The following is a 25,590-nucleotide window of genomic DNA, read 5'->3' on the forward strand; positions in this document are numbered from 1 at the left end:
TCCATCCACCTCACTACAAATGACTCAATTTCATTTATTTTTATGGCTGAGTAATATCCCATTGTATATATGTGCCACATCTTCTTTATCCATTCATCTGTCAATGGACACTTAGGTTGCTTCCATGTCCTGGCTATTGTAAATAGAGCCACAATGACGACTGTGGTACATGACTCTTTTTGAATTATGGTTTTCTCAACGTATATGCCTGATAGTGGGATTTCTGGGTTGTATGGTAGTTCTATTTTTAGTTTTTTAAGGAACCTCCATACTGTTCTCCATAGTGGCTGTATCAATTTACATTCCCACCAACAGTGCAAGAGGGTTCCCGTTTCTCCACACCCTCTCCAGCATTATTGTTTGTAGATTTTTTGATGATGGCCATTCAAAGAATATTTTCTTATTCAAAAATTGAAAGTGGAACTGTAACACTTGTCTAAGGGATAAATCTACCTTCACCCAATTTCATTGTGACTATTTTTTTCTCTGAGGCGCTTAAGCTCTTGGAGAAAAAATGATCAACCATTTGGCAACAAAAATTTATTGATTAGTTTGCAACTTTAGGTACAACAAATATAATTTCATCACATGATTACAATTCAGTATTTGTGCTTTGTAGGATAAGTAAACATTCATTTGAGCACAACAAAAATCTACACAGAATATTCTGGGGTTGTGTAAAAAATAAACATATCCTTTTCCATTTAATACCATGAAGAACTTTCAGTTTGAGATGGTGGATAAATGTTAAGATTTGACATTTGTTTAATGTGTCAAATTAAACATACAATCTAAATTTGGACTATTTTTAATAATAAATGTCTAAAGAGTCCTGGAAAGGATTCCTGGCGTGGGTGGTAGGGAGGAAATAGAGTTTCCAATGAAGCTTTCTTGACATTTCAAGAAATGTCAATTTCTTGTCAATGTGGATGACACACAAGGCCAGCATTGATGGGGTGGGGTCTTGTTCACATTTAAAATTACTTCACAATCTTAAAAATAGTGTAAGAGCATAGTATCTCAGGAAATCTTTAATAAACACTTTCTTTGATCAAGAAGATAAAAGCCAGTCTAGCTCATTTAGTTGAAGGGAAAGAAGACTTACTGGGGAGAAGTTAGATACCTTTATTTTTCAAAAGAGTAAATCCCTGTTTTTAAAATACTTAAATGTGATAATATTTTCTTTCTCTCAAATTAAATGCTAGTATCCTTAAATCAGGAAGTCTATGATCCTAACTGGTTATGTCGAATCCTGCATCCATCATTATAAATGTCATAAGACTAGCAAGTCTGCCATACGAGTACTTTTATAATGAAACCACAGAGCTCAAGAGTCAATATATGACTTAAGACAATAATCTCTTCATATTTTATGAACCTCTTAAGGTTAGCTCAATATATTATTTAAGATAACAATCTCTTCATAATTTACAATAAAAATAAAATGAAAGTTTAGATTTTATATAATTTAATATACAAGCAGATTTAATCTCAAAAGATGCTCTTTTGTAAGAAAGCTTCTTCCCTTTGGGTAAGAGTTCTGTAATCATTTTACTCATGTAATATATAGAAGGAAACAAGACAATCTTTGATCTTTCTCTCTCTCAGCTGAACACCAATCGTTTTCTGATTAGCTAGGAACCCAGATATTACTGGGAGATGTGGAATATTTATCAGTGGGCTGTAGTGGATAAATGAAATCACCTTGGTAGAGGACACTGATAATACTCTTGCATTTCTGTTAATAACCACTGATAATGGTCTGAAGCTGGAAAGCTTTTATATCAAAGTTTTGGAAATGTCTTGTCCATATCTTAAGTATTTACCTGGGCTGACAGACCCCTTAATCTGCTCAAAAGAGTAAAATAAACATTACAGCAGAGTTTATAAAATGATTTTGACCAGTGACTTTGTTTCCAGTCGATTCACATAATTGGAGACATTACATAACATTTTATATTATTAAAAATATGTAAGTGCAACTTTCCTGGAGTTTGGGCCTAGTTATAAGTTTTTCATTTGGGCCCATTAAAATTCTGTTTTTTTCCAGCCATTCTAATACAAGCTCCTTTGAACTCACCCACCGGTTGTATTGATTTGTACAGACTGGTATTTTGCTTTTCCTCAGATTTATTTGCTGTGCAGCAGACTTGAACAGCAGATTTTTTCATAGCTCTGTTAATGTGATGTGATGTTTTGAGAAAATTTAGAGCAAACCACTGTGATCTAAGCTGGAATGAAGGAAGGGGTACCCTAAAGGCAGAGCCGCCTTATCCCAGTTCCAAGAGCCAGTCAAAGAGACTCGGGGTCCCATCCTTCTGCTCCTCACGCATTTTGTAGTACTGAACAACTGCATGAAAGATATCTCCCACTTTCCAGGCCTTCTGATGAACCAGCTGCACGACATCTAGAAACTAAAGTAAAGCACAGGGTTAGGCTCACATATCACAGAGGGTCCTCAAAGTTATATCGTTCAAACGCTCTTCCAAAGCCAGTGGCTCTCCAGGTTATTTTTTAATATCTCTAGTGACAGCACACTATATTCTAGGACAGTCTATTTTCTTTTTAGACAGTTCAGATAATTAGCGAGTTCTTTCAACTGAACTGAAGTGTTCCTCACAGCAGTTGCCATCTTTCGATTTTGGGAGACTACATGGAATTCTTCTTGCCACGGTCTATCTTTTAGATATTTGAAGAGTTTCCTCAGATCTGCTTTCCTCGGGGTTGGACTCTCTCTAACAGGACTGTAGAGCATGGTTCCCAGTCCCTTCTGTCGGTGTCACAGATAAGTTCTCATTGGATGTATACATTTAGGCCAAATAAACTGTGTTACACTTTTGGGTAGGGTTATTTACCGGTTCCTCAGTCCATCTTGAACATTTCCCTCCCTCTTCATCAAGTTTCGAGAGACACTGGCTTTCCATTGGAACAGGAAAAGCACAGATTGAGGAAACATCTTAGATTCGTCACCTGGTGAATGGTACCAGCTTCAGCTGGCCACAACGTAGAAAGTTTATGACTACAGGTGCATTGTGAGTTGGGGGTGGGAAGGTGGGAAAAGCATTATAGATGGTTCCCTTCGTGAAACCGTGGGATGAAGCCCAGAATGAAGGCTTCTCAAACTCCTTAGTCAGATACGTATAAAGCAAACTAATGATTATAAGAGCCCAAACCTGCAGGAAGTATCTACTTTCATGCATGCTATCTCATTTAATTCGGTCAACAACCCTGTAAAGCAGGCATTTAAAGATGAAAAACTGTGGGTTTGTGAGATGAAAAGTTGGCAGTAGGATGCACGGTCTTCTAACACTCCAGCCCAAGCTCTTTCTACTATTGCACCACATGCATTTTGGTCGTAAGAGAATAAGCCATTGATATTTATTTGGAACACTGGGAGAAAGGATAAGCTGGGAATCCGGTATCGTTTAATGAGGAAGAAAAACCTATTTGTTAAAAAAGATGAGGGCTGTAGTTTAGTTACTATTTCTTCAATGTTTCCTTCTAGAATGTCTTTCCTCTGCTCATTTCGCATTTGTTCAGACTCTCAAGATCAGCCGGAAAGTGGAATGCTAACTTTTTTCTGGTCTTTTCCTCCCCGCTCTTCAGTTTGCATTTGCTAATTCATTTCCATTGCTGAGACGTTGTCTTATAGAGAGCTACTACTAAATTACGTGTCTTCTCCCAGCTGTGGCGGCACCAACTACTGCACAGTTACAGAAATCAGTGCTTTATTGTACTCACTCGCCTTGTGTTGGCTTAATCAGAACAAAGCAATTCTCTAGGCTGGAAAATAAAACGCTTAACTTTTAATACATGGAAACATAAACATCATCTAAAAGATGATGTAAAAAAGGAGACCAATGGGAAGCCGATGGCAACTGTATTACAGAGAGTAAATGTCCCAGGAAAGGACATCGTCTTAGCCACCTCTTTATGTCTAGTGTCTGCACCTAATAGGGGCTCAATAAATATTTGCAGAATGACAAAAGGGATGAACAACCAAATGTGAGTCAATTGCATCAAATGCATTCAAAATGATCAGAAAGCTATTTGAAATATGGAGTGACATCCAGAATCATTGAAGACGAACCTTGTCTAAATATTCATTCTTGAGTTTTATATAATGTATTTGCACATATATAGTTAAAAATTAGCATGCACATCTTGGGGCTTCTTACTCAATAATTTTCTACTGATAGGATGCTCCAAAAAGATGACTGGGGGGCCATGGATCTAGGCAAAGGCTGGGCAGAGCCTAGTCTGGTGCAATGGTAGTAGGCAAGGAGGAGAGTCAAAGCTGGTCATGCGACAGGTGTCTCATCACACTGTGCCTGGGAGTGGGCATGTATATTGTGGGGGTAAGGTGCCTAGGACCTCTCTTCACTGGTCACTGTGACAGCCATGCAAGGTTAGTGCCAATCAGCTCCATCAGTCTCAGTGATAGAATTTCAGAGACTATTAGTTGTCTGGTTTCCCTCAAAATTCTGCCTAGCTTTCTGTCTGTTAGATCTGAAATTTTAGACAGCTTAATCCTTTAGGTTAAGGCTTTGCTCAAAACACAAATACCCTCAGAAAGGGGAACATTACAGGTGATTACTAGTAATTTACGGAGAGGCGTAAAAATAATTTTGTGAGCTGTTACTTGTTTCTTGGTGTGTATGAAAGATCCCAGGCATGTTTTCTATTGGACAAAGTGGTAAAAACATAAGTCCTCAGGGAAAGGGGGAGAAAGGCTAGGATGTCTTTGCATGATTTGGTTAATCAGACTTTCCCAGCTCTTACTGGAAGTCTAGAAATTAGATGCTCCTAGTGGAGAGGACTTGAACATCAAGTTTCTGAGGTCTCACTGAGAGAGGCTCATAATTCATTGGCTTCAAGATTTCCCTCCAGGGTCATAAGTGGTCTTAGGCTAGACTCATCCCTTGAGGGTATTTGCTCTTCCTTAACATGTCTTATAAAAGAAACAGTCAATATAAAGTAAACAGAAATAGAAAATTAGCCTTAGCTCTTTTCTTTTTTCTTTCTATACACACTGGTTCACTGGGCTACCATCTTATTCCCAACTTTTATCTCTCAGGTATTGCTCTGAGAAAGAATCAAAATTCTAGAGCCGATGCCAATACTGGCTAAACCTTTCCCAGAAGGCTGTCTGCTTCAGACCTTTCTGGAAGCCCAAGATTAGCTACTTTCCATCTATTTGGGGCTTGCTGAAGCAGGGTCTCCCACTGTGGTGATGACCATAACATGTTTTTGACTGGCCAAAGTCGTCAAAGTGCCCCATCACCTAGGTCGAATGGTCACACGCTAGAATCTGTCTCATGATTTCTAAATCCAGGCCAATATCCCAATAAAGCAATTTTCAAAAATGATCTGGCCCCACTAAATATAGCATGCTTTTAGGCCGTGATGACTTCATCTCAGACATCGAGACCTTGAACCATCTGTGGGGCTGATGATAAGGTCTTACACTTTCTTTTCTTCCTTCATTTAAAAAAAATTCTAGACAAAAACGAAGCTAAGATTGTGAAGAAATCAGAAAAGGACATTTCCAGCTCATTACTACAGCCTTGAAAAACTGCATTCTATGTAGCAGCTGGTTCTAGATCTTTCACTGTATCTGTCCATGTTTTTGACTTGGGAATTTCATAATCAGCTTTAGTGTGTCAGAGATCTGAGTTTTTCTTTCCAATTTCCAATTTTCATTTCCTGCTATTTCACAATCAATAATAATTATGTTCCCTTCCTGTGTATCATAGTTGGCATTTCCATGAACAAATGTTTCGTCTTAGGTAACTAGAAGAATTTGTATCCTGTGATGGTATATCACTGGTAGACTCATTTGAAGAAAAGTATCACATGGTAGATGCCTTGTATATTCTCAGGTGCATTTACTAAATTAGATTAATTGTTTACCAAATCATATGGTGGAATCTATGGGAGCTGTTGCAAGTCGTATGGATTTTTGAAAACATTCAACTTAGATTTCTGAAAGCAGACACCTTCTTTTGCTCCAAGGTGAATTCCACTTGATTAAGCACGAGTGAGCTGGTCTTTATATTGCTCCTGCAATTATGGCCTGTAGAGTCGTGATTCTCAGCCTTGGTTGTACCCTAGAACCCACAGGGACCTCGAGAAAACCCCAAAGCCTGGGTTTCATCCCGAGAGGAGAGTCTGATTTAATTGGCTCACCCGCTGGGGTCTATAAAAGCTCCCCAGGTGATTCTCGCACACACTGAATTTGAGAACAATGACAAAATATTCAGTTCAAGGCAGACAGTTTCTTACATTCACAAACGAAGAGACAATATCTGTTATGGACTGAATGTTTGTGTCCCCCCCCTTCCCCACTCCCATTCATAGATTGAAGCCCTAAGACACAAATATGGTGGCATTAAGAGGTGGGGGCCTTTGGGAGATAATTAGATTTAGATAAGGTCATGGGGATGGAGCTCCCATGGTGGGATTTATGCCCTTATAAGAAGAGGAAGAGATGCCAGAGCTCTCTCTCTGCCACATGAGGGCACAGAGAGGAGGAAGCCCATCACCAGGAAATGCATCTGCTGGCACCTTGATCTCAGACTTCCTAGCCTTCAGAACTGTGAGAAATAAAATGGCTGCAGTTCAAGCCATTCTCTATGGTGTTTTGTTAGAGCAGCCTGAGCTAAGACAGTATCTAATTCTTCCTTATTTTTCCTTCCTTTGTCATGTATTTTTTTTCAAAACTGAGACTTAAAGTGTAGTATTTTGGGGAAAGTTAGGTTAACAGTAAATGCCATCAATGTTTTCTCTCTCATTCTCTTCCCACTGCTTTGCATATGGAAAAGAATAAGAAATTAAAGGCGAGGCCACTCCTCTCCTGACTCCCACTTTCTTAGGAAGGTAAGTTTACATCTGTTTCCTCTTTGCACATTCTGTTCTATGCACTGCCTTCAAGAAAAGGAAGTAATTCTCAAAATGAGCTTAAAGATGAGAAAGGCACCTGATTTATTGCAAGGCCAGTCATCAGCCCATTCTAGCTCACAGAAGCTCATTGAATTTAAACAGAAGTAAAAGAGCTAGAGAAAATAATGCTTTGGCTTCAAAAAAGCAGAACAGGGCTTCCCTGGTGGCGCAGTGGTTGGGAGTCCGCCTGCCGATGCAGGGGACACGGGTTCGTGCCCCGGTCCGGGGAGATCCCACATGCCGCGGAGCGGCTGGGCCCGGGAGCCATGGCCGCTGAGCCTGCGCGTCCGGAGCCTGTGCCCCACAACGGGAGAGGCCACAACAGTGAGAGGCCCACGTGCCGCAAAAAAAAAAAGCAGAACAATTAGCTAGTTGATATCTGTTTTTAAAAACAATTGCTCTCAACATTCCCCCCCATCCCTGCTTTGAATTAAGTAGATTAAATTTAATTGATGTCAAGGTCATTGTGAATTAAATTCACAAACTGTTTTAGATTTCAAGGTGTTGGAATTCTCAGCAGTCTTTCCTCTGGAATTTAGCATACTTTAAAGCCTCCTCAAATTCTGCCACTCCTTCAAGATATTTCTTATGGAAGGGAGTCTCAAATTTTGGTGTTCATTAGCATCACTGTACTTGAGCAAAGTTGTTAAAAATGCATATCTCTGGGCCCCACTCTTAGAAAGTAAGTTCCAAGAAGGGGGTCTAGGAATATGAATTGTAAATAAGGGTCCCAGGTGACTCTGTGCGTTTGGCTCATGGTCACAGGGTGAGAAGTACCTTTTCAGTGTGCTTCTCGTTTTCCTTGTCCAGAATAAGCTCCCATCACTTTCACATTTGGTCTTTACAACCTGAGCCTCTTGGTTTATGTTCTCCCTACCTTGGGTCCTTCCTAGACTGGAATGTGAACTCCAAAAGGGTAGGATATTTTGTCTCTCTTGTTCCCTGTGTCCCCAGAGCCTAGAACAGTGGCTAGAATATTGTACATATTCGATAAACTTTTCATGAATGTTCCGAATGTACGACATTCAAGTGGACTTGGAATTTTAATGATTAGACAGAACACTAAAAGAGAAAGCTTGAAAAGGTGTCATTTATCGGAGAGGAGTGACAGTACAGTGGGGACCCAGAATGTTTGGAATTTGCCTTTTGAATAGAAATAAGGCTGGAAGTAGTTATAAGCTGACATTAAGTGCCCTTCAACTCCAAGGCTAAGTTCACCGGCAGTGGTGGGAAGGATGAGCTGCTTCAGTATTCATTCATGATATCCTGTCATTTTAGTTCATGCTTGAGACCACCATCAAGGGAGGTGTGTTGGCTAAATTAGTTTATCCAAAAAATTCAGAATTTACACAGATAGGGACTCAGGGTATGTATCTGTGAACGGTGTTTCATACTCTAGTGACAGTGGGGGAATGTATTGCTGAACTTAACAGAGACATTTCTTTAATCTTCTCCAAGCCAATGAGGAGCTAATGAGACACTGCTGCTCTCAAGTGACACAGCCTCCTCGGTAGGAAGCCACAATCTCTCTTCCACACCACTTGAAAATGGCCACTTAACTTCCTGGCTAATTTAAAAACAATCAGAATGAGGTCTTCAAATGCGTTATCGGTAAAAGAAAGGATGTCAAAATTTTACATAACGGTTTGCTTTGTTTCACCAGTTCTGTCATAGAACTGGGCACAGGCAAGTGCCCTTTTACGGAGAAGCCACTATGTGTAGAGAACCCTAACTGACTCGGAAAAAAACTGTTAGAAGATTCAGTCCATAAAATTACATTACTTGGAAATAACCTCCTTGAACTGATGCTAAACAGGAGTGAAACATCATTAATGTTTATCTTGATAACACTAGTGGAACATTTATATTCTCAGAAAAATAGTTATGAGCAAAGACAGGCATCCTCTTTGAGAACTGAAAATCAGTGGGGATAAATAAATATTGTGTCAAAACATCATGTACATAATTAAGGTGTTAATGACATACTCCTTGTCCTTTCATCTAAGGGGGATTTATGAGACATATATTCACATAGAGTGTTATGTTGTTTCTTCAAAATGGTGGATTGTATAAAAATCTACTCCATTAAGAGACCATCTGAAAATGCACCAGGTAATGCTTTTATTCAGGGAGAGGCTTGAGATAAATTTGGAAACCAAACTGCCTTTCATTTTTCCAGGAAACTGAGAATGTACTCTGGCTGAGAATGTTCTTGTTCTCCTCCCCATGGCAGGGGGTCTTGGGATTGTGTATGGCAGGAGGGAGGGGTCAAAAGTGAAGTGCTCTTTCACTGCATCCTTTGCACTAGGCAGGCTGGATGGTAAGGTGGAAGGAGAACTTATTAAATAGCAAACCACTCATCACCTTGCAAATAAAGTTATGCCAAGCATAGGATCGTATCTAGATCCAGAGAGCGTAGAGCTGTAGGCAGTTCTAGGCCTGAAGAGAAATATGAATTACTGGCTAGAGAGAGAGGCTGAAGTGGAAGAGGGCATGGAAAATAAACTAGGTCTCCTTCTCGATTTTTTTCAGTAGCCAATCCCATTGGCTGGGGATGCAGACATAGGTACGCTGATCTAATTACCATGTGCCTGAGCAAAAGGTAGAGGACCTTTAATTTCAGGCTGTAGGATTCTGGCAGTGAGGGTTAAAATGCAGTTACACATTTTAAAAATCTAGATTGTAACTCAAAGGCAGTCTAACTTGAGAGAGACGCACTACTGACAGGTATCTGTGGAGAAAGTGGGGTTCTACCACTAAGCTCAAATATCACTATCTGAGGACTCTCTCATGGACTAGCTTTTGAGTACTGAGTTGCTCATCAGTAAAAAAGGGACAATAATATCCATTCTGCTCTTTTCACAGCGTTGTTGACAAACAAGTATAATGAGTATGTGGAAGTGACTATAAGACATTAAAAAAGGCACAGTGGCAGAGATAGGCAGTATCCTGAAGCAGCTTCCAAGATTTTCTGCCCTTATCCTCAGTACCATGAATAGAATGAGATAATTATGCCCTTATTATGTTATCTTAAATGGCAAAAGGGACTCTTCAGTTAATTTTGAGTCAATCAAAAGGGAGGCTATCTGGTGAACCTAATCTAAATGAATCCATTAAAAGCAGAGAGTTTTCTCTGGCTAGTGGCAGAAGAAGTAAGAGAGACTGACAGCATGAGAGCATGAAGGGACTGTGTGACAAGAAATTGGGCAGCTTCTAGAAGCTGAGAGTGGACCTCAGCCAATAGTCAGCAAGGAAATGGGGACTTAAGTCCGACAACCACAGGAACTCAGTTAGGACAACAACCCTAACAAACTCGGAAGCTCATTTCTCTCTACAGTTTCCAGATAAGTGCCCAGACAGGCTGACATGTTGATTTCTGCCTTGTAAGTCCCTCAGTAGAGAGCGTGGAAGTCGCCCAAACTTCTGACAACAGAGCTGGGTATTGTTGTTTTAAGTTAGTAAATTTGTGACAGTTTGTTACACAGAAATAGAAAACCAATATAGCAACATTATTATTAATTTGAATTTTTTAAAAACATACTTTTAAATTATGGAAAATTGAGCTTGAAGACATTGGTAGATGGATTCTTGCTTTAATCTTAATAACTGAGATTCTACAAGAGTAAATGTCTGGTCTTAGAGAAAGGGAGTTAGAGTGAGAGTTGCTATTAATTTAGATGTTGGCTAGGGATCTATTTCTTAGCTTTATATTTCTAGGTGGAGAAAATAATGAGAAAGCCCATCCAATGCAAATCTGTCCCATAGGGAATTAAAAATGCCTTCTCTTTGACGCCATGCCATAGTTTAATTATCAGGACGGCCTCACATTGCTGATTATTGGCTGAGGTCCACTCTCAGCTTCTAGAAGCTGCCCAATTTCTTGTCATGCGGTCCCTTCATGCTCTCATGCTGTCAGTCTCTCTTACTTCTGCCACTAGCCAGAGAAAACTCTCTGCTTTTAATGGGTTCATTCAATTAGATTAGGTTCACCAGATAGCCTCCCTTTTGATTGACTTAAAATTAACTGAAGAATCCTTTTTGCCTTTCCTTCTCTACTTTTTATTTAAATGAATGTTATGAAGAGGTTGTTTCCAGAGTGAGGAAACACACACAAAAATAAGACTCTTAGAAAACTATCCTGTCTCCTCAATTTACTTTTTCATCATCACCAACTAGCTAAGACAAACTGACAGTCAAAGAATTATCATGATTATATTTATGCAGGTGGAAGGTTTCAAAGTTCTAATCACAATTTTAAGGTGAAAAGTCAAGGAAAAAATTTAAATGGATTAACTGGGCATTTACTGAGTTTTAAGCAGGGATAAAACACAAAGCCTTAATGATATACAAACGGGGAACACGGTACCTTTTCGATTCTGTTTTCTTGAGATTTCTTAAAGTAGATAGTGGGGATCCCGAGTTCAGAGGCAGCTATCCACTGCAGAGTGGCTCGAAGCTCAGTGTCAGGACATTCTGGCTCCAGGTCAAAGTTGATCACCAGCAGGCTCCCCTGGCGGCTGGCCTTTCCCACTGGCATTCCAGAGGCACGTTCTGAATACAGACACAACTGCCTTACTATACTTTCCATACGAAGATCACAGGCAAATTGTGTCTCAAAATTATGGGAACGTGGCTTACCCTCTATGTTTTCTGACTGTCCTTTAAGAATCTCGTTTTCTTCTACTAATTCACTTTGGGAGGAAACAACAATATATAGTTGGTAATGTTTAGGAAGAGCAAGCTGTAAGTGCTAGATGAGGTGATGGGTCTTATTGATCTAAAAGCTTCTGAAGTTTCATATATTTATTGTTTTTGTGGAATAAACTAAACCAATACTAGGGAAATACCAACGTGGCTATTACGTAGGACTACTGGGTCTGCAATGAATAACACTACCCTTAAAATAAAGGCTAGATAAACTGCATGGTTTTAGTTGGGATAATTGGTGTGGGAGACTCTGAGAGATGCAATCTTTTCTTCTTCTTGACCTCCTTTCCATAAACCTTCACAGGTTTGAACAGCCAAGGAAGGATTTTGCAGGTATCTAGATCAGATTTGAGGATTTATCCTTCTTCTGTATTTGCTTGTCATTTACAGAACCATATATTTCCATCTTGAGACAATGATATTTTTCTATACTATGATAGCAACATAAACTTGCATTTTCATTTAGGAAAATATTTTTCTACCTATACTTGGCTCTTTGACCTGAAATAAGGGAAAAGACAATCACAAACTTTAGAACTTAAGAAGGGTGACAAAATATCTCAATTAGTTGAAAATTTTCTTTTTCTTTCTTTTTACTGGGAAGATGTAGTAGGCTGGGGGTGGTTTAGAACTAGATACTCATAATGGAAGTGAGGATTTCATTAAATATAGTCATGTTCAACATCTGAAGTGCTTTCACATAGTGAGTACTTATTAGGGAGATTTGTAAATAGTGGGAGGACTCAGTTAATGCTTTTAAAATAAGAGTATATGACCCAACAGCTGAAAGGAAGTGACCATCTTGGGAAGCCCATGGTTGTTCTGTATTTTTGTCTGGTCTAGAAATTAAACTGCAGGTGCTCTTAAAAATGTGTCTCTATGCGAGAGGATTCTCCCTTATATTCTCTGTTACTGCTAAGATCTGGCTAATCCCATTGTATTCCTGATGTCGAGAGAAAGTGTAATTGTTCTTTCATGAACACCTAATTATTTGTAGAAGAATGGCCAATTTCCCAAGGGTCTAGATTTTCTGCTAGATCTCTATCCAAGTGACATAAGTGAAATGACATATGGTAGGTACAATTTCTACTACTATGGAGCTGCAGAATGCTGATATGCGTAGAGGTGGTCTTGGTTTTCTCTATCTGTAGTCTGTGGGGTCCTAGGCTCATACTGGGGAGAAAGATGGACAAAATATCTAAACAAATGTTTCCTGTAGGAGAAAAATAAATTTACCCCAAAGTGTTTTTGTTTGTTTTGCCTCCTTTAAAAAACAAATCAAACCCAAGATAATGTTTATGTTCATCTCTACCTGTGAATGATGGCTGTGTGGAACAATAAAGAATGCACTGCAACCTTTAATCACTGAGAAATATTCCCGCAGGCAGGATACCTGATTAAGTAGTGAAATAAAAATGATTTAGCTATAGATAATAATTGAAAAAATAGATCAGGGAGCAACTTTAGTCCTATACTTCATTTTCATTTTTCTGAAATTTCAGAAATCTCCAAATAATAAGTCATAATGGTCAAAAATAGGTTTCAATTCATTTAATTTTCCAGGACAATCACAAACTCTAGATATAGCCCTGACCTCATGTTGCCCTCCCTTTATGCACCATATTTTAGGACACACATATTGTACTTTTTTTCCTTGGTCTTTTAGAAGGTCCTCATATTGTGGGGAGCATATATTAAAATGACACGTTCCACCACGGTGCCATTTGGTATTAGACTCATTAGTGGCAATAATCCCAGGTGTCTACAAGTAAAGGAAAAGCCATTCACACTATATTCTATTGAACAATAGTCTTTGCTGGTTGGCATAGTACAATTTAAATGGATTTTTGTTTCTCTGTGACCAACTAGGTAAAATGACATTATATGGATATATGTCCATATAATGGACATATCTGATTATATGGATAAGCTTTATCCAAAATGATTATATTATATTATATATACGTTTATATATATATATATTAACGATTATATTATAGGAGGCAGAATTGAAATCCAGAAGGCAGGTGGTGGGAAGGGTGAGACTACTGCAGACCTGAGTTCTTACTCCAGTGACATGAAACCATACATGTCTGGGAACCTCAGCAGGACAGACATGATGAAACCAGTGGTCGGGAACAACTTGAATGATCAAAATGGATGGCCAGATGGAATCGGAGTAGTGGTCTCACAATCACTGCATCTCAGTGGCTACTTACTTAATCATGGGAGAAGATGGCATGCTTTCCTGATAAATGTCCAGGTCCATAATGCCAAGACTGCTAGTGGCACTACTGTTGCCATTGCTGACAAAGCAAAAGTTTACACATTAATGCCGGTGTCCACCACCTGGCCACACTGCTGACACTGCTGCTCCACCATTCTAAGAGGTTCTTCCTTTGGTCCCCAGAAGAATACTGCTTAGTGTCTAGGACTCCTGAATTGATCTTTATTTCTGACCAAATCAGGGGAAAACACAACAAAAGACATTTTTGGCTCAAGCCAAGCATCATCATCATCATCATCATCAACGTTTTGTAATTTCTGCAGTGGTCATACCTGGTGGACCACACCTAGTGGGTGACAATCAGCATGACTCCTTTCTTCCCCATCCTAGTGACAGTAAGCATGTCTATCCATCAGCAAGAGACACCTTGAGTATACCTCCAGAGACTAAGATACTTCTGAGAACGCTGGCTGAGGGGGAAGATACGGGAATGCTTATCTGCCTGCTTCTTGGTTTTTGACAGAAACCAGCGATGCATGTTCTCTTTTCCCTTTGCCATTCGGGGGATTTTTGTCAGGGATATTCCATAGGACATGCATTTGTCTCATTTTTTTCCCTGAGGGACTACAGAATTTACAAGTACAAAGTTGGGCAATGCCAGAGTTTTATAACTCTATCTTAAAATCGTTGAGAAGTAGCAACACCTGATGCTGTGTGTGTTGTAGAGAAGGAGGGATCACATATTGCAACATTTTTGTAGGATGCACAGTCAACATATGGTCTAGTTACTAGCCTGGAATTTGTTTACTGAAACACAGAAGAGTTGAGCCCATTTTTAGGTTCTTGCAAAATGGAATGCATCCAATTTCACCAAACTCACTATATTTTCTCATACCTTCTCTATTTTCCAATGACGTCTCTTCAAGTAAGGTTTTCAAAGAGTGAGTGCTGGGATGTCGTGTAATGGGACAGTCTTCCGTCAGGAGTTCCATGAATAAGCAACTAAATCCCCTCATTTCAAATTCCTGTCTTGGTTTTCGTGTGGGGTACTGAATGTCTTCACTGATTGAAATCTGATGACTCAAACATTGCTCTGGAGGTAATGAACTGTATAAACTTATGCTAAGTCCAGAGATTCAAATTCTCTTTGCTTTCTATCTCTATAGGATAACATTTCCCACCAGTTTTTGAAATTTTAGATAAATCGCTTAACATTGTGAAATTTTCCTAAGTCTAAACAGACTGAACTGTCAGAAGTAACATTTTCAAGGAGCCATACAGCCAGATGCATCGGAAACCCACTTTCCAACTGGCCTTTCTGGAAAGTCTGTGGACTTGTTGGCCCAGTATCAAATAAGATTTTGGGTAGAAACATGAAGATTCTTTTCATTCTCACCTCACAAAGGACTAGTTTTTAGTTTATGTCTCCTGATTGGCTCAGGTCCTCCCAAATCTGATCTCTCTTTAGCACCTCTCTAGCTTTTCTAGAGCAACAATACAGAGGGGAGGAACAGTCAGGTCAAACAACACAACACAGTATGGAAACGCCTCATGTAAACCCAGCCTGTCTTGCATCTGAAATACAAATGAACCAGAAAGAAAGTATCACGCACACCAGGTGTAATAGCAGCTCTTCTTTAAAAACTCACAGTTGTCACCATTGAATGCACTAGCTGGAGCTTGCAGAGAACGGAACACAGATGACTCTCAACCTTGGCCAAGCTAGTTGAAACCATAACTGGATATTAAGATAGCTCTCAGCACAAATTATGACGGGCAGTCTTTCCTTTTTGCTCTATTAGGGACCCTTTGCAGAGAATGCTTAAAATGCATTTCTGGAATCTGTGTTGAGACCTGTTTCCCTGGTAAGTCATTTAAAGAGCAGGTACCTCATGGATCGCTCACTGAGCTGCAGGAAGCTGCTGGTGTCATCTGGGTTTTCTTCCTCATTGGCGAGCTGGGACCAGCTGTCCGTGCTCTCTCCACTGCTGCCGGGAGGGCTGGAGAACTCATCGGGGGCTCTGCCTTCTGTTGAGACTTCAGCCTCTGGTACATCTCTGGCATCAGGGCTGTCACTGTAGAGGGTAAGATATTACTAAGAGTGCAGGCACAAGACTGACCTTTTCAGAGGAACCTCACTGCATGCTCTGTTGAGCATGGATCTCTGCCATAGTCAGCAGGATGTCCTAGGACATAGATGGAAACTTTCTTTTAGGCTAATCCTCTGCCGATGCCCTAGGTCCCACTTTGCCTTTTCAGGATTACTCTCTATCAGCTTTCTTATTTCTTCATTTGATCTCTTTCTACTGACTCCCTCCATTCATTTAAAAAACATGTTGAAGCAACCTGGCCTGCATACATAAGAATTATTGAAGGGCAGTGGTGTTTAAAATAAATATACCCAGAGCATCCTTCCCCTGAGATTACGATTCAGGGGTTCTGCAGGAAGGCCCAGAAACCTGCATTTTAAACAACCACCCCAGGTGATTCTAATGCAAGTTCCATATGGACGATGTTGGGAGAACAACACCCAGTCCAGTTCTAGTGGTTTACAAAACCATTTTGCCTGTAAATGCCTCTATACGTATTTTGTACTTGCAGCCGCCTTTTTTTTTTTTTTTTTAAACCCCATCCTCTCCCTCTGAAACCTCTGATTTATGTCAGCATCACTTTTCTGGATGAGCACCTTTTTATATCAAGCATTTAACCTTTGATCTGACAAGCTTTTTTCTTTGAAACCTTTCCTCGTTGGCTTCCCATGAATTTCTGCCTTTCTGGACACTCCATGCCTGGAACCTGGTTCTCTCTTTGTCCTTTAAACATAGTATAGACAGCTCTGATTGATTCAGTGCCCTCCTTTCCAGTCTGTCCCTATGCAGTCTCATCTATTCTGCCTGTGAAAATAGCTTCCAAATCTGAGCTCCAGGCAGGGCCCCTCTTCCTGATTCTGGGGCTCTTTTCCTCAGTTGGTCTTCGGAACATCTCCAATCTGTCTCACTAACATCTCAGAATCGACCTATGTAAAACAAATTCTAATTGGCCTCCCATCCTCTTCCTGTATTTCTTATTTCATTGACTTTTCTGAGTGTCCGGGCTTAAAATCTTGCAGAAAACTTCTGATTTTTCCTTGACCTTTACATTCAATCATTTGCTATGTTTTCAGTCCCATCTCTAAAGTTTCTCTCACATACTTATCTCTGTCTCTGTGCTCAGGTAGTTATGTTAATTGAGGTCTTCCTAAATTTCTAGAATTTCGATTTGGAAGGAACCTCACAGATTTCCTGTAGATTAGGATGCCAAAGCCCAGTGAGGTGGAATGATTTACCTGAAGTTACAACAAGAGTTGGTACCAGACATCGGATCTCAAGTTTTGAGACTCCTGGGCACTGAACCTTGATTTCTTGCCTGGACTATATTGTGTCAGCCTCCTAACAGTTCAGCCATGACTATTCTTCCTCTTTCAAAACCTTCTTCACACATATGCCAGGTTAATGTTAATTAACGTTCTCAAGGCATATCTTTGGCCTTTCTTGTCAAAAACCTTCAAGAACTTCCTAAAGCTTAACTCTTTCCTTCACGGTCTTGCCTTGCCTATCCAGTTTTATCTGTCTGACTCTAGTTCATTACTGAGTAAAAGCAGACTCTCTGCTTCTCCTCAAATGTGCCATACATTTCCTGCCTCTTGACCTTTGCCCCGTTGCTTCCTCTGACCAAATGCTGGAGACCAGGGTGCTTTGAGCACTGTTCCTGCAGTCCAGTGCTGTAGCTTCCACTTCTACCACGTGTCGTCTATTCAACTTGGACAAGTTAATAAAACTTTCCAAGAAAAATAAGAATACTAACCTCATAATGGTTTTTGGAAGAAATAAGCTAGAAAATAAAATCATTTAATGCATTTATCTTAGTGCTTGGTATGTAAGTATATATTATTCTTTATTAGTAAATTATATAATTCATTAAGAATCATATGTCTAATAACATTCTTTCCTGATCCTTGTTTCTTACTATTCCTTAGCCAAGATGCTCTCACCTCCCTGAAGTCGTCCTTAATCTCTCTCACTAGGGCCATCTCTCTCTTGAATGATCAAAGCAATTAGTCTGTCTTTCTTTCTTTTTGGTAGCACTTAATGCTTCCTAGTTTGCAGTCTAGTGTATATACCATACATTATTAAGAGCTTTTTTACTTTTTTATGTATTTGGAGTAGGGCTGTGAACACATTAAATATTTTTTAGATGAATATGTTATTGTTAAAATTGCCTAGCTTCATAAGTACAGCCATATTCAAATTTAGATAGCCCTACCTGTTAAGTCTTATGTGGAAAGATATGAGAAAGATCTTTCTTACACGCTAACAGCATTCTGAATAACTACGGTATTGAGGTGTGGCAGTTTCTATCACACTCTACTGCTAACATTTGGTGAAAGCAGGTTTTTAATAAGCTTGACTTTCCATTTGTTTGCTCTGGATTAGAGATCAGACCACTTCTTTTCTCACAGAGCAGCTTGCATTCATTCTCTGTGCCCCAATTCCTTACTGCACACTGCACCTGTAGTGAGGTTTGCACCACAGGAGAGGAACCTCAAAATTATCATGCCTGGACACATCTGCCTCTCTTTTTCTCCAGGGAGAGAAGGGAAAGAGAGAGACATGATGGAGGAGAGAGCACTTTGCTCTAGATTAGAAACACATTCAAATCTTTTCTGTGGAGAGGAGGAGATGTCACTACCCTGGAATATAATTAAACAGCTCCAGGGAAATGCATCACTGTATCTCTTTAGAAGCCTCTATCTTCAGGGTTAGTATTTGATCAACCTTCAGTCCAGGTGCCAGTGCTCTTTGCTCAGAAAGCCAAATGTACAGAAATGTGAACAGATTCATGGAGACTTTTCTCCATAAGCTCATCAAAAACTAATAGCATAAAGAGAAGGACATTAATGTTTGCAAACAAAAAGCAAGAGTGTATTTCTCAGTTGACAATGAAAAATATGGTAACTCGGTGAGTGGAGACTGGAATGCTTTTCTTGGCCCTTGTGCACTGGCTGTAGAAAGTAAGGGCAGCTGCCAGTCCACACTGAGAGCTGTCCTCAGATTGGGAATTGCCTTGCCAGGGTTATACCCTATCCCAGTGAGCACCCCAATGACCAGCTGACACAGAGATATAAAAGTCCACCCTTGCCTCAATTTGCACTAAACATGACAGACCATCCCAGCTTCAGGGTTTCCTATAGGATGCGCTGTGCCCTCAGGTGCAAACATATTTGGGGGGGACCATCTCCCTCTGTCCACTCTTGTCTTTCCTTCCTTCTTACCCATGTATGTACACTTTTCTCTGGCGAGCACTCCTTAACAAATTATATATATTTGCCTGAGCTCTCCTTCTCAAGGTCTGTTCCCAGGAAATACAACTTAAGACACTTGATCACTTTTATGCAAAACACTTGATCGGTTACAGAAAGATTTACATAATTTTCCTCAATCTTAGAATTAGTGCTGTTATCCTTTCTCCAAAAATGGTTGTACTTTTTACAATATTTGCTAAAATGAGTTCTAGTATAGAGTGTAAAGTTTCAAATGTATAATTTTTTTGGTATGATTAAATATCCCCTTGATATGTGAATGAATTACATAGGTAATAGCACACCAAATATTGTCCCTAAGATTCCTTCTCAAAGTATCTGTACAGGTGTCGTTTTGAGGTGTGGCTGTTTCTAGTGTGATCTGTTGCTAACATTTGGTGAAAAGAGATCCTTAATAAGCTTGATTTTTCTTTCAAAAATGTTGAGATTTTTCTAAATTGAGCAGATAGAAAGGGGAAGAATGGATGTAGCCAAAGGAACATTCACTGAATTTAACTAAATTCAAATGAAAGATAAGTTAGTTCACTGATGACAAATAGAAACAATATACATATTCCCCAAAGTGGAAATGAGGCAAATACTCAGCACAAAGGGGAGGGCTCCTAAACCATTTGTTTACTTGGTTAAAAAATAATTTCCTGGACTAATTCCTTACTGAATTAGGACCTTATGTTATTAAAAAAATTCATTATAGGATATTTCTTACTAAATCAAAGTTAAATCTCAGTGATTGACATTAAACATCCAGCTTAAAAATGAATCTGTCAGTATATTTTATTTTGTCTCAATTTCCCACTCTATTTACAGTAAATCTCATACCCCATGTCACATAACTAGGGATTCAGAATGAATAGTGATTATATCTAAAACACTAGTTTCCATTTTCTTTTGAGAGAAATTTATAGGTTTGCTCATTTTTCCCAGACTGAACCAGGAGGAAACAGAAAATAAAAACAGACCACTCACAAGCACTGAATTTGAGGCTGTGATTAAAAATCTTCCAACAAATAAAAGCCCAGGACCAGATGGCTTCACAGGAGAATTCTATCAAACATTTAGAGAAGAGCTAATACCTATCCTTCTCAAATTCTTCCAAAATATAGCAGAGGGAGGAATACTCCCAAACTCATTCTATGAGGCCAACATCACCCTGAATCCAAAACCAGACAAAGATGTCACAAAGAAAGAATACTACAGGCCAATATCACTGATGAACATAGATGCAAAAATCCTCAACAAAATCCTAGCAAACAGAATCCAACAGCACATTAAAAGGATCATACACCATGATCAAGTGGGATTTATCACAGGAATGCAAGGATTCTTCAATATACGAAAATCAATCAATGTGATAAACCATATTAACAAATTGAAGGAGAAAAACCATATGATCATCTCAATAGATGCAGAAAAAGCTTTCCACAAAATTCAACACCCATTTATGATAAAAACCCTCCAGAAAGCAGGCATAGAGGGAACTTACCTCAACAACATAAAGGCCATATATGAAAAAACCACAGCCAAGATTGTTCTCAATGGTGAAAAACTGAAACCATTTCCACTAAGATCAGGAACAAGACAAGGTTGTCCACTCTCACCACTATTATTCAACATAGCTTTGGAAATTTTAGCCACAACAATCAGAGAAGAAAAAGAAATAAAAGGAATCCAAATCAGAAAAGAAGTAAAGCTGTCCCTATTTTCAGATGACATGATGCTATACATAGAGAATCCTAAAGATGTTACTAGAAAACTAGTAGAGTTAATCAATGAACTTGGTAAAGTAGCAGGATACAAACTTAATGCACAGAAATCTCTTGAATTCCTATACACTAATGATGAAAAATCTGAAAGACAAATTAAGGAAACACTCCCATTTACCATTGTAACAGAAAGAATAAAATACCTAGGAAAAAACCTACCTAAGGAGACAGAAGACCTGTATGCAGAAAACTATAGACACTGATGAAAGAAATTAAAGACGGTACAAACAGATGGAGAGATATACCATGTTCTTGGATTGGAAGAATCAACATTGTGAAAATGACTATACTACCCAAAGCAATCAACAGATTCAATGCAATCCCTATCAAACTACCAATGGCATTTTTCACAGAACTAGAACAAAAGAATTCACAATTTGTATGGAAACACAAAAGACCCCAAATAGCCAAAGCAATCTTGAGAAAGAAAAATGGAGCTGGAGGAATCAGGCTCCCTGACTTCAACTATACTACAAAGCTGCAGTAATCAACACAGTAGAGTGCTGGCACAAAAACAGAAATATAGGTCAATGGAACAGTATAGAATGCCCAGAGATAAACCCACACACATATGGTCATCTTATCTTTGATTAAGGAGGCAAGAATATACAATGGAGAAAAGATAATCTCTTCAATAAGTGGTAATGGGAAAACTGGACTGCTACATGTAAAAGAATGAAATTAGAACACTCCCTAACACCATACACAAAAATAAACTCAAAATGGATTAAAGACTTAATGTAAGGCCAAACACTATCAAACTCTTAGAGGAAAACATAGGCAGAACACTCTATGACATAAATCATAGCAAGATCCTTTTGACCCACCTCCTAGAACAATGGAAATAAAAACAAAAATAAACAAATGGGACCGAATGAAACTTAAAAGCTTTTGCACAGCAAAGGAAACCATAACAAGATGAAAAGACAACCCTCAGAATGGGAGAAAATATTTGCAAATGAAGCAACTGACAAAGGCTTAATCTCCAGAATTTACAAGCAGCTCATGCAGCTCAATATCAAAAAAACAAACAACCCAATACAAAAATGGGCAGAAGAATTAAATAGACATTTCTCCAAAGAAGATATAAGATTGCCAACAAGCACATGAAGGAATGCTCAACATCACTAATCATTAGAGAAATGCCAATCAAAACTACAATGAGGTGTCACCTCACACAGGTCAGAATGGCCATCATCAAAAAATTGACAAACAATAAATGCTGGAGAGGGTGTGCAGAAAAGGGAACCCTCTTACACTGTTGGTGGGAATGTAAATCGATACAGCCACTATGGAGAACAGTTTGGACGTTCCTTAAAAAACTAAAAATAGAACTACCATATGACCCAGCAATCCCACTACTGAGCATATACCCTGAGAAAACCATAATTCAAAGAGAGTCACGTTCCACAATGTTCATTGCAGCACTATTTACAATAGCCAGGACGTGGAAGCAACCTAAGTGTCCATAGACAGATGAATGGATAAAGAAGATGTGGCACATATATACAGTGGAATATTACTCAGCCTTAAAAATAAACGAAATTGACTTATTTGTAGTGAGGTGGATGGACCTAGAGTCTGTCATACACAATGAAGTAAGTCAGAAGAGAAAAACAAATATCGTACGCTAACACATATATATGGAATCTAAAAAAAAAAGTTCTGAAGAACGTAGAGACAGGACAGGAATAAAGTTACAGACATAGAAAATAGACTTGAGGACATGGAGAGGGGGAAGGATAAGCTGGGATGAAGTGAGAGAGTGGCATAAGCTTATGTATACTACCAAATGTAAAATAGATAGCTAGTGGGAAGCAGCCACATAGCACAGGGAGATCAGCTCAGTGCTTTGTGACCACCTCGAAGGAGGGTGGGAGGGAGATGCAAGAGGAAGGGGATATGGGGATAAATGTATACATATAGCTGATTCACTTTGTTGTACAGCAGAAACTAACACACCCATTGTAAAGCAATGATACACCAATAAAGATGTTAAACAAATAAAAAATAATAAAAAATAAAGGTAAATTTCTTTCCTAAGCACTTTAGCTGTATACATAAATTTTTATATGGTATGTTTTCCTTTTCATTCAATTAAAAATTGATTTTAATTTCCCTTGTGACATTCTTTGACCAACTTATAATTTAGAAAATTTTCAAATTTTTTGGGTGTGTGGATTTCCCAGGCACCTTTTTGTTATTGATTTTTATTTTAATTCCATGTGGTCAGACAACATATTCTATATGAGTTTAATTCTTTTTAAATTTATTAAGACTTGTTTTATGGCCTAATGATCCATCTTGGTGAATGTTTCAAGTGTACTTGAAAAAAAATGTATATTTTGCCATTTGGTGGCGTCCTTAATACATGTTAATTAGGTCAAGTTGATGGAGAATGTTACTCAAGTCTTGTAGTATATCCTTATTGACTTTCTGTCTACTATTCTATCAGTTACTGAGAGAAGAGTGTGAAATTTCCAACTGTAACTGTGGATTTGTCTATTTCTCCTTCCAGCTCGATCAGATTTTGTTTCATGTAGTTTGGAGTTCTATTATTTAGGTGATTACATATATACATTTTCCATGTCTTCATGATGAATTGTCACCTCTATCATTATAAAATATCCCTCTTTACTCCTGATAAAATTCCCCTGACAAAATTCCTTATCCTGAAGTTGATTCTATCTGATATTAATATAGCTACTCCATCATTCTTACGATATTTCTTTTTCCATTCTTTTACTTTTAACCTATTGGTTATTTTATATTGGAAACACATTTCTTATAGATGGTTTATGGTAGGGTTTTGCCTTTTTATTCAGCCTGACAATCTCTGCTTCTTATTGGAGTGTTTTGATCATTAAAAAATTAATATAATTATCAATATACCTGGGTTTAAATTATTATCTATTGGTCCCATTTATTCTTTGTTACTTTTTCGCTCTTTTCCTGCATTTCTCTGGATTAACTAAGTAATTTCTACCATTCCATTTTATCTCCAGTATTGACTTATTGGCTTTTTGTTTTACTTTTTTAGTAGTTATCTCAGGGTTTACAGTATGCATCGTCAATTTGTTACAGTCAATTTTCAGATTACATTATACAAATTCACTTAGACAGGAAGAGTTTTACACTTCCATTTCCTCTTCCTATCCTTTGTGCCGTAATTGACATGTATTTCAGTCCCTCATGTCATAAAGCAATATTTTTTGTTTTAAATAATTATCTCTTAAAGAAATTTTAAAACTAACAAAATATTTTGTATTTACTATTTGTGGGATTCTTTGTTTCTTTGTGTACATCCAAGTTCCAATCAGCATTATTTTCCTTCAGCCTAAGAACTTCCGCTAACACTTCTTATTGTGCAAATCTGCTATTGGCATATTCTCTAAAATTCTGTTGTATAAAAATTACTAGTTAGCTTTATTTTTTAAAATAGGCTTTATTTTTTTTCAAGCAGTTTTAGGTTAACAGTAAAGTTAAGCAGGAAGAACAGAGAGTTTCCATGTCCCCTGCCCACACGTGTACATAATAGCCTCCCCCACTATCAACATCCTGTACCAGGTGCATTTGTCACAACTAATAAACCGAAATCAATGCACCATTTTCACCCAAAGTTCACCATTTACATTAGGGCTCACTTTGGTGGTGTACATTTTATGGATTTGGACAAATGTATAATGACACGTATCCACCATTATAGTATCATACAGAATAGATTCACTGCCTTAAAAATCCTCTGTGCTCTACCTATTCATCCTTTTCTCCCTCCTAAACCCCTCGCAGCCACTGATCTTTTCACTGGCTCCACAGTTTTGCCTTTTCCCAGAACGTCGTATAGTTGGAATCATATAGTAGGTAGCTTTTTCAGATTGGATTCTTTCACTTAATAATGTGTATTTAAGTTTCCCCTATGTCTTTTCATGGCTTAATAGCTTATTTATTTTTAGTGCTGACTAACATTCCACTGTCTGGATGTTCCAGAGCTTATTCATCTATTGAACTACTCAAGGAGGTCTTGGTTGTTCTCAAGTTTTGGCAATTATGAATAAACCTGCTATGAAATCTTGTGTGCAGGTGTTTTGTGTGGGCATATGTTTTCAACTCATTTGGGTAAATACCAAGAATCATGATTGCTGGATCATATAGTAAGAGTATGTTTATTTTTGTAAGAAACAGCCAGGCTGTAATCCACAGTAGCGGTACCATTTTTGCATTCCCACCAGCAATGACTGTGAGTCCCCGTTACTTCACATACTCACCAGCATTTTGTGCTGTCAGCGTTTTGGATTTTGGCCATTCTCATAGATGTGTAGTTGTATCTTATTTTTGTTTTAATTTGCAATTGCCTAATGACATATGATATTGAGCATCTTTTCATATACTTATTTGCCATCTGTATATCTTCTTTGATGGGGATTCTGTTCAAGTCTTTTGCCACTGTAAATTTTGGATGACAGTCCTTTGTCAGAGATGGTCTTGGGGAACATTTTCTCCCAGTCCACAGCTTGTCTTCTGGTCTCCTTGACAGTGTCTTTCACCGACAAGAAGTTTCTAATTTTAATGAAGTCCAGTTTATCAATTATTTC

General features: G+C 38.6%; 1 protein-coding gene across 3 annotated transcripts in view; it reads right to left on the reverse strand.

Moving 5' to 3' along the window:
* Window positions 1-2,270: 2,270 nt before the first annotated feature.
* SPHKAP (SPHK1 interactor, AKAP domain containing) overlaps window positions 2,271-25,590 on the reverse strand; it is a gene marked incomplete at both ends in the record, with an annotated part of 128,832 nt that continues 105,512 nt past the window's right edge. For 2 of the 3 annotated variants that reach the window (XM_079924947.1, XM_079924946.1), the window contains 5 exons: window positions 2,271-2,414; window positions 11,309-11,493; window positions 11,581-11,633; window positions 13,869-13,955; window positions 15,766-15,951. In XM_079924947.1, the coding sequence (XP_079781073.1) occupies window positions 2,271-2,414; window positions 11,309-11,493; window positions 11,581-11,633; window positions 13,869-13,955; window positions 15,766-15,951 (655 nt within the window). The remainder of the gene's footprint in view (window positions 2,415-11,308; window positions 11,494-11,580; window positions 11,634-13,868; window positions 13,956-15,765; window positions 15,952-25,590) is intronic. The other variant, XM_079924948.1, reaches the window with a different exon arrangement.

This window comes from Stenella coeruleoalba (assembly GCF_951394435.1).
Source record: "Stenella coeruleoalba genome assembly, chromosome: 6".
Classification (NCBI taxonomy): domain Eukaryota; kingdom Metazoa; phylum Chordata; class Mammalia; order Artiodactyla; family Delphinidae; genus Stenella; species Stenella coeruleoalba.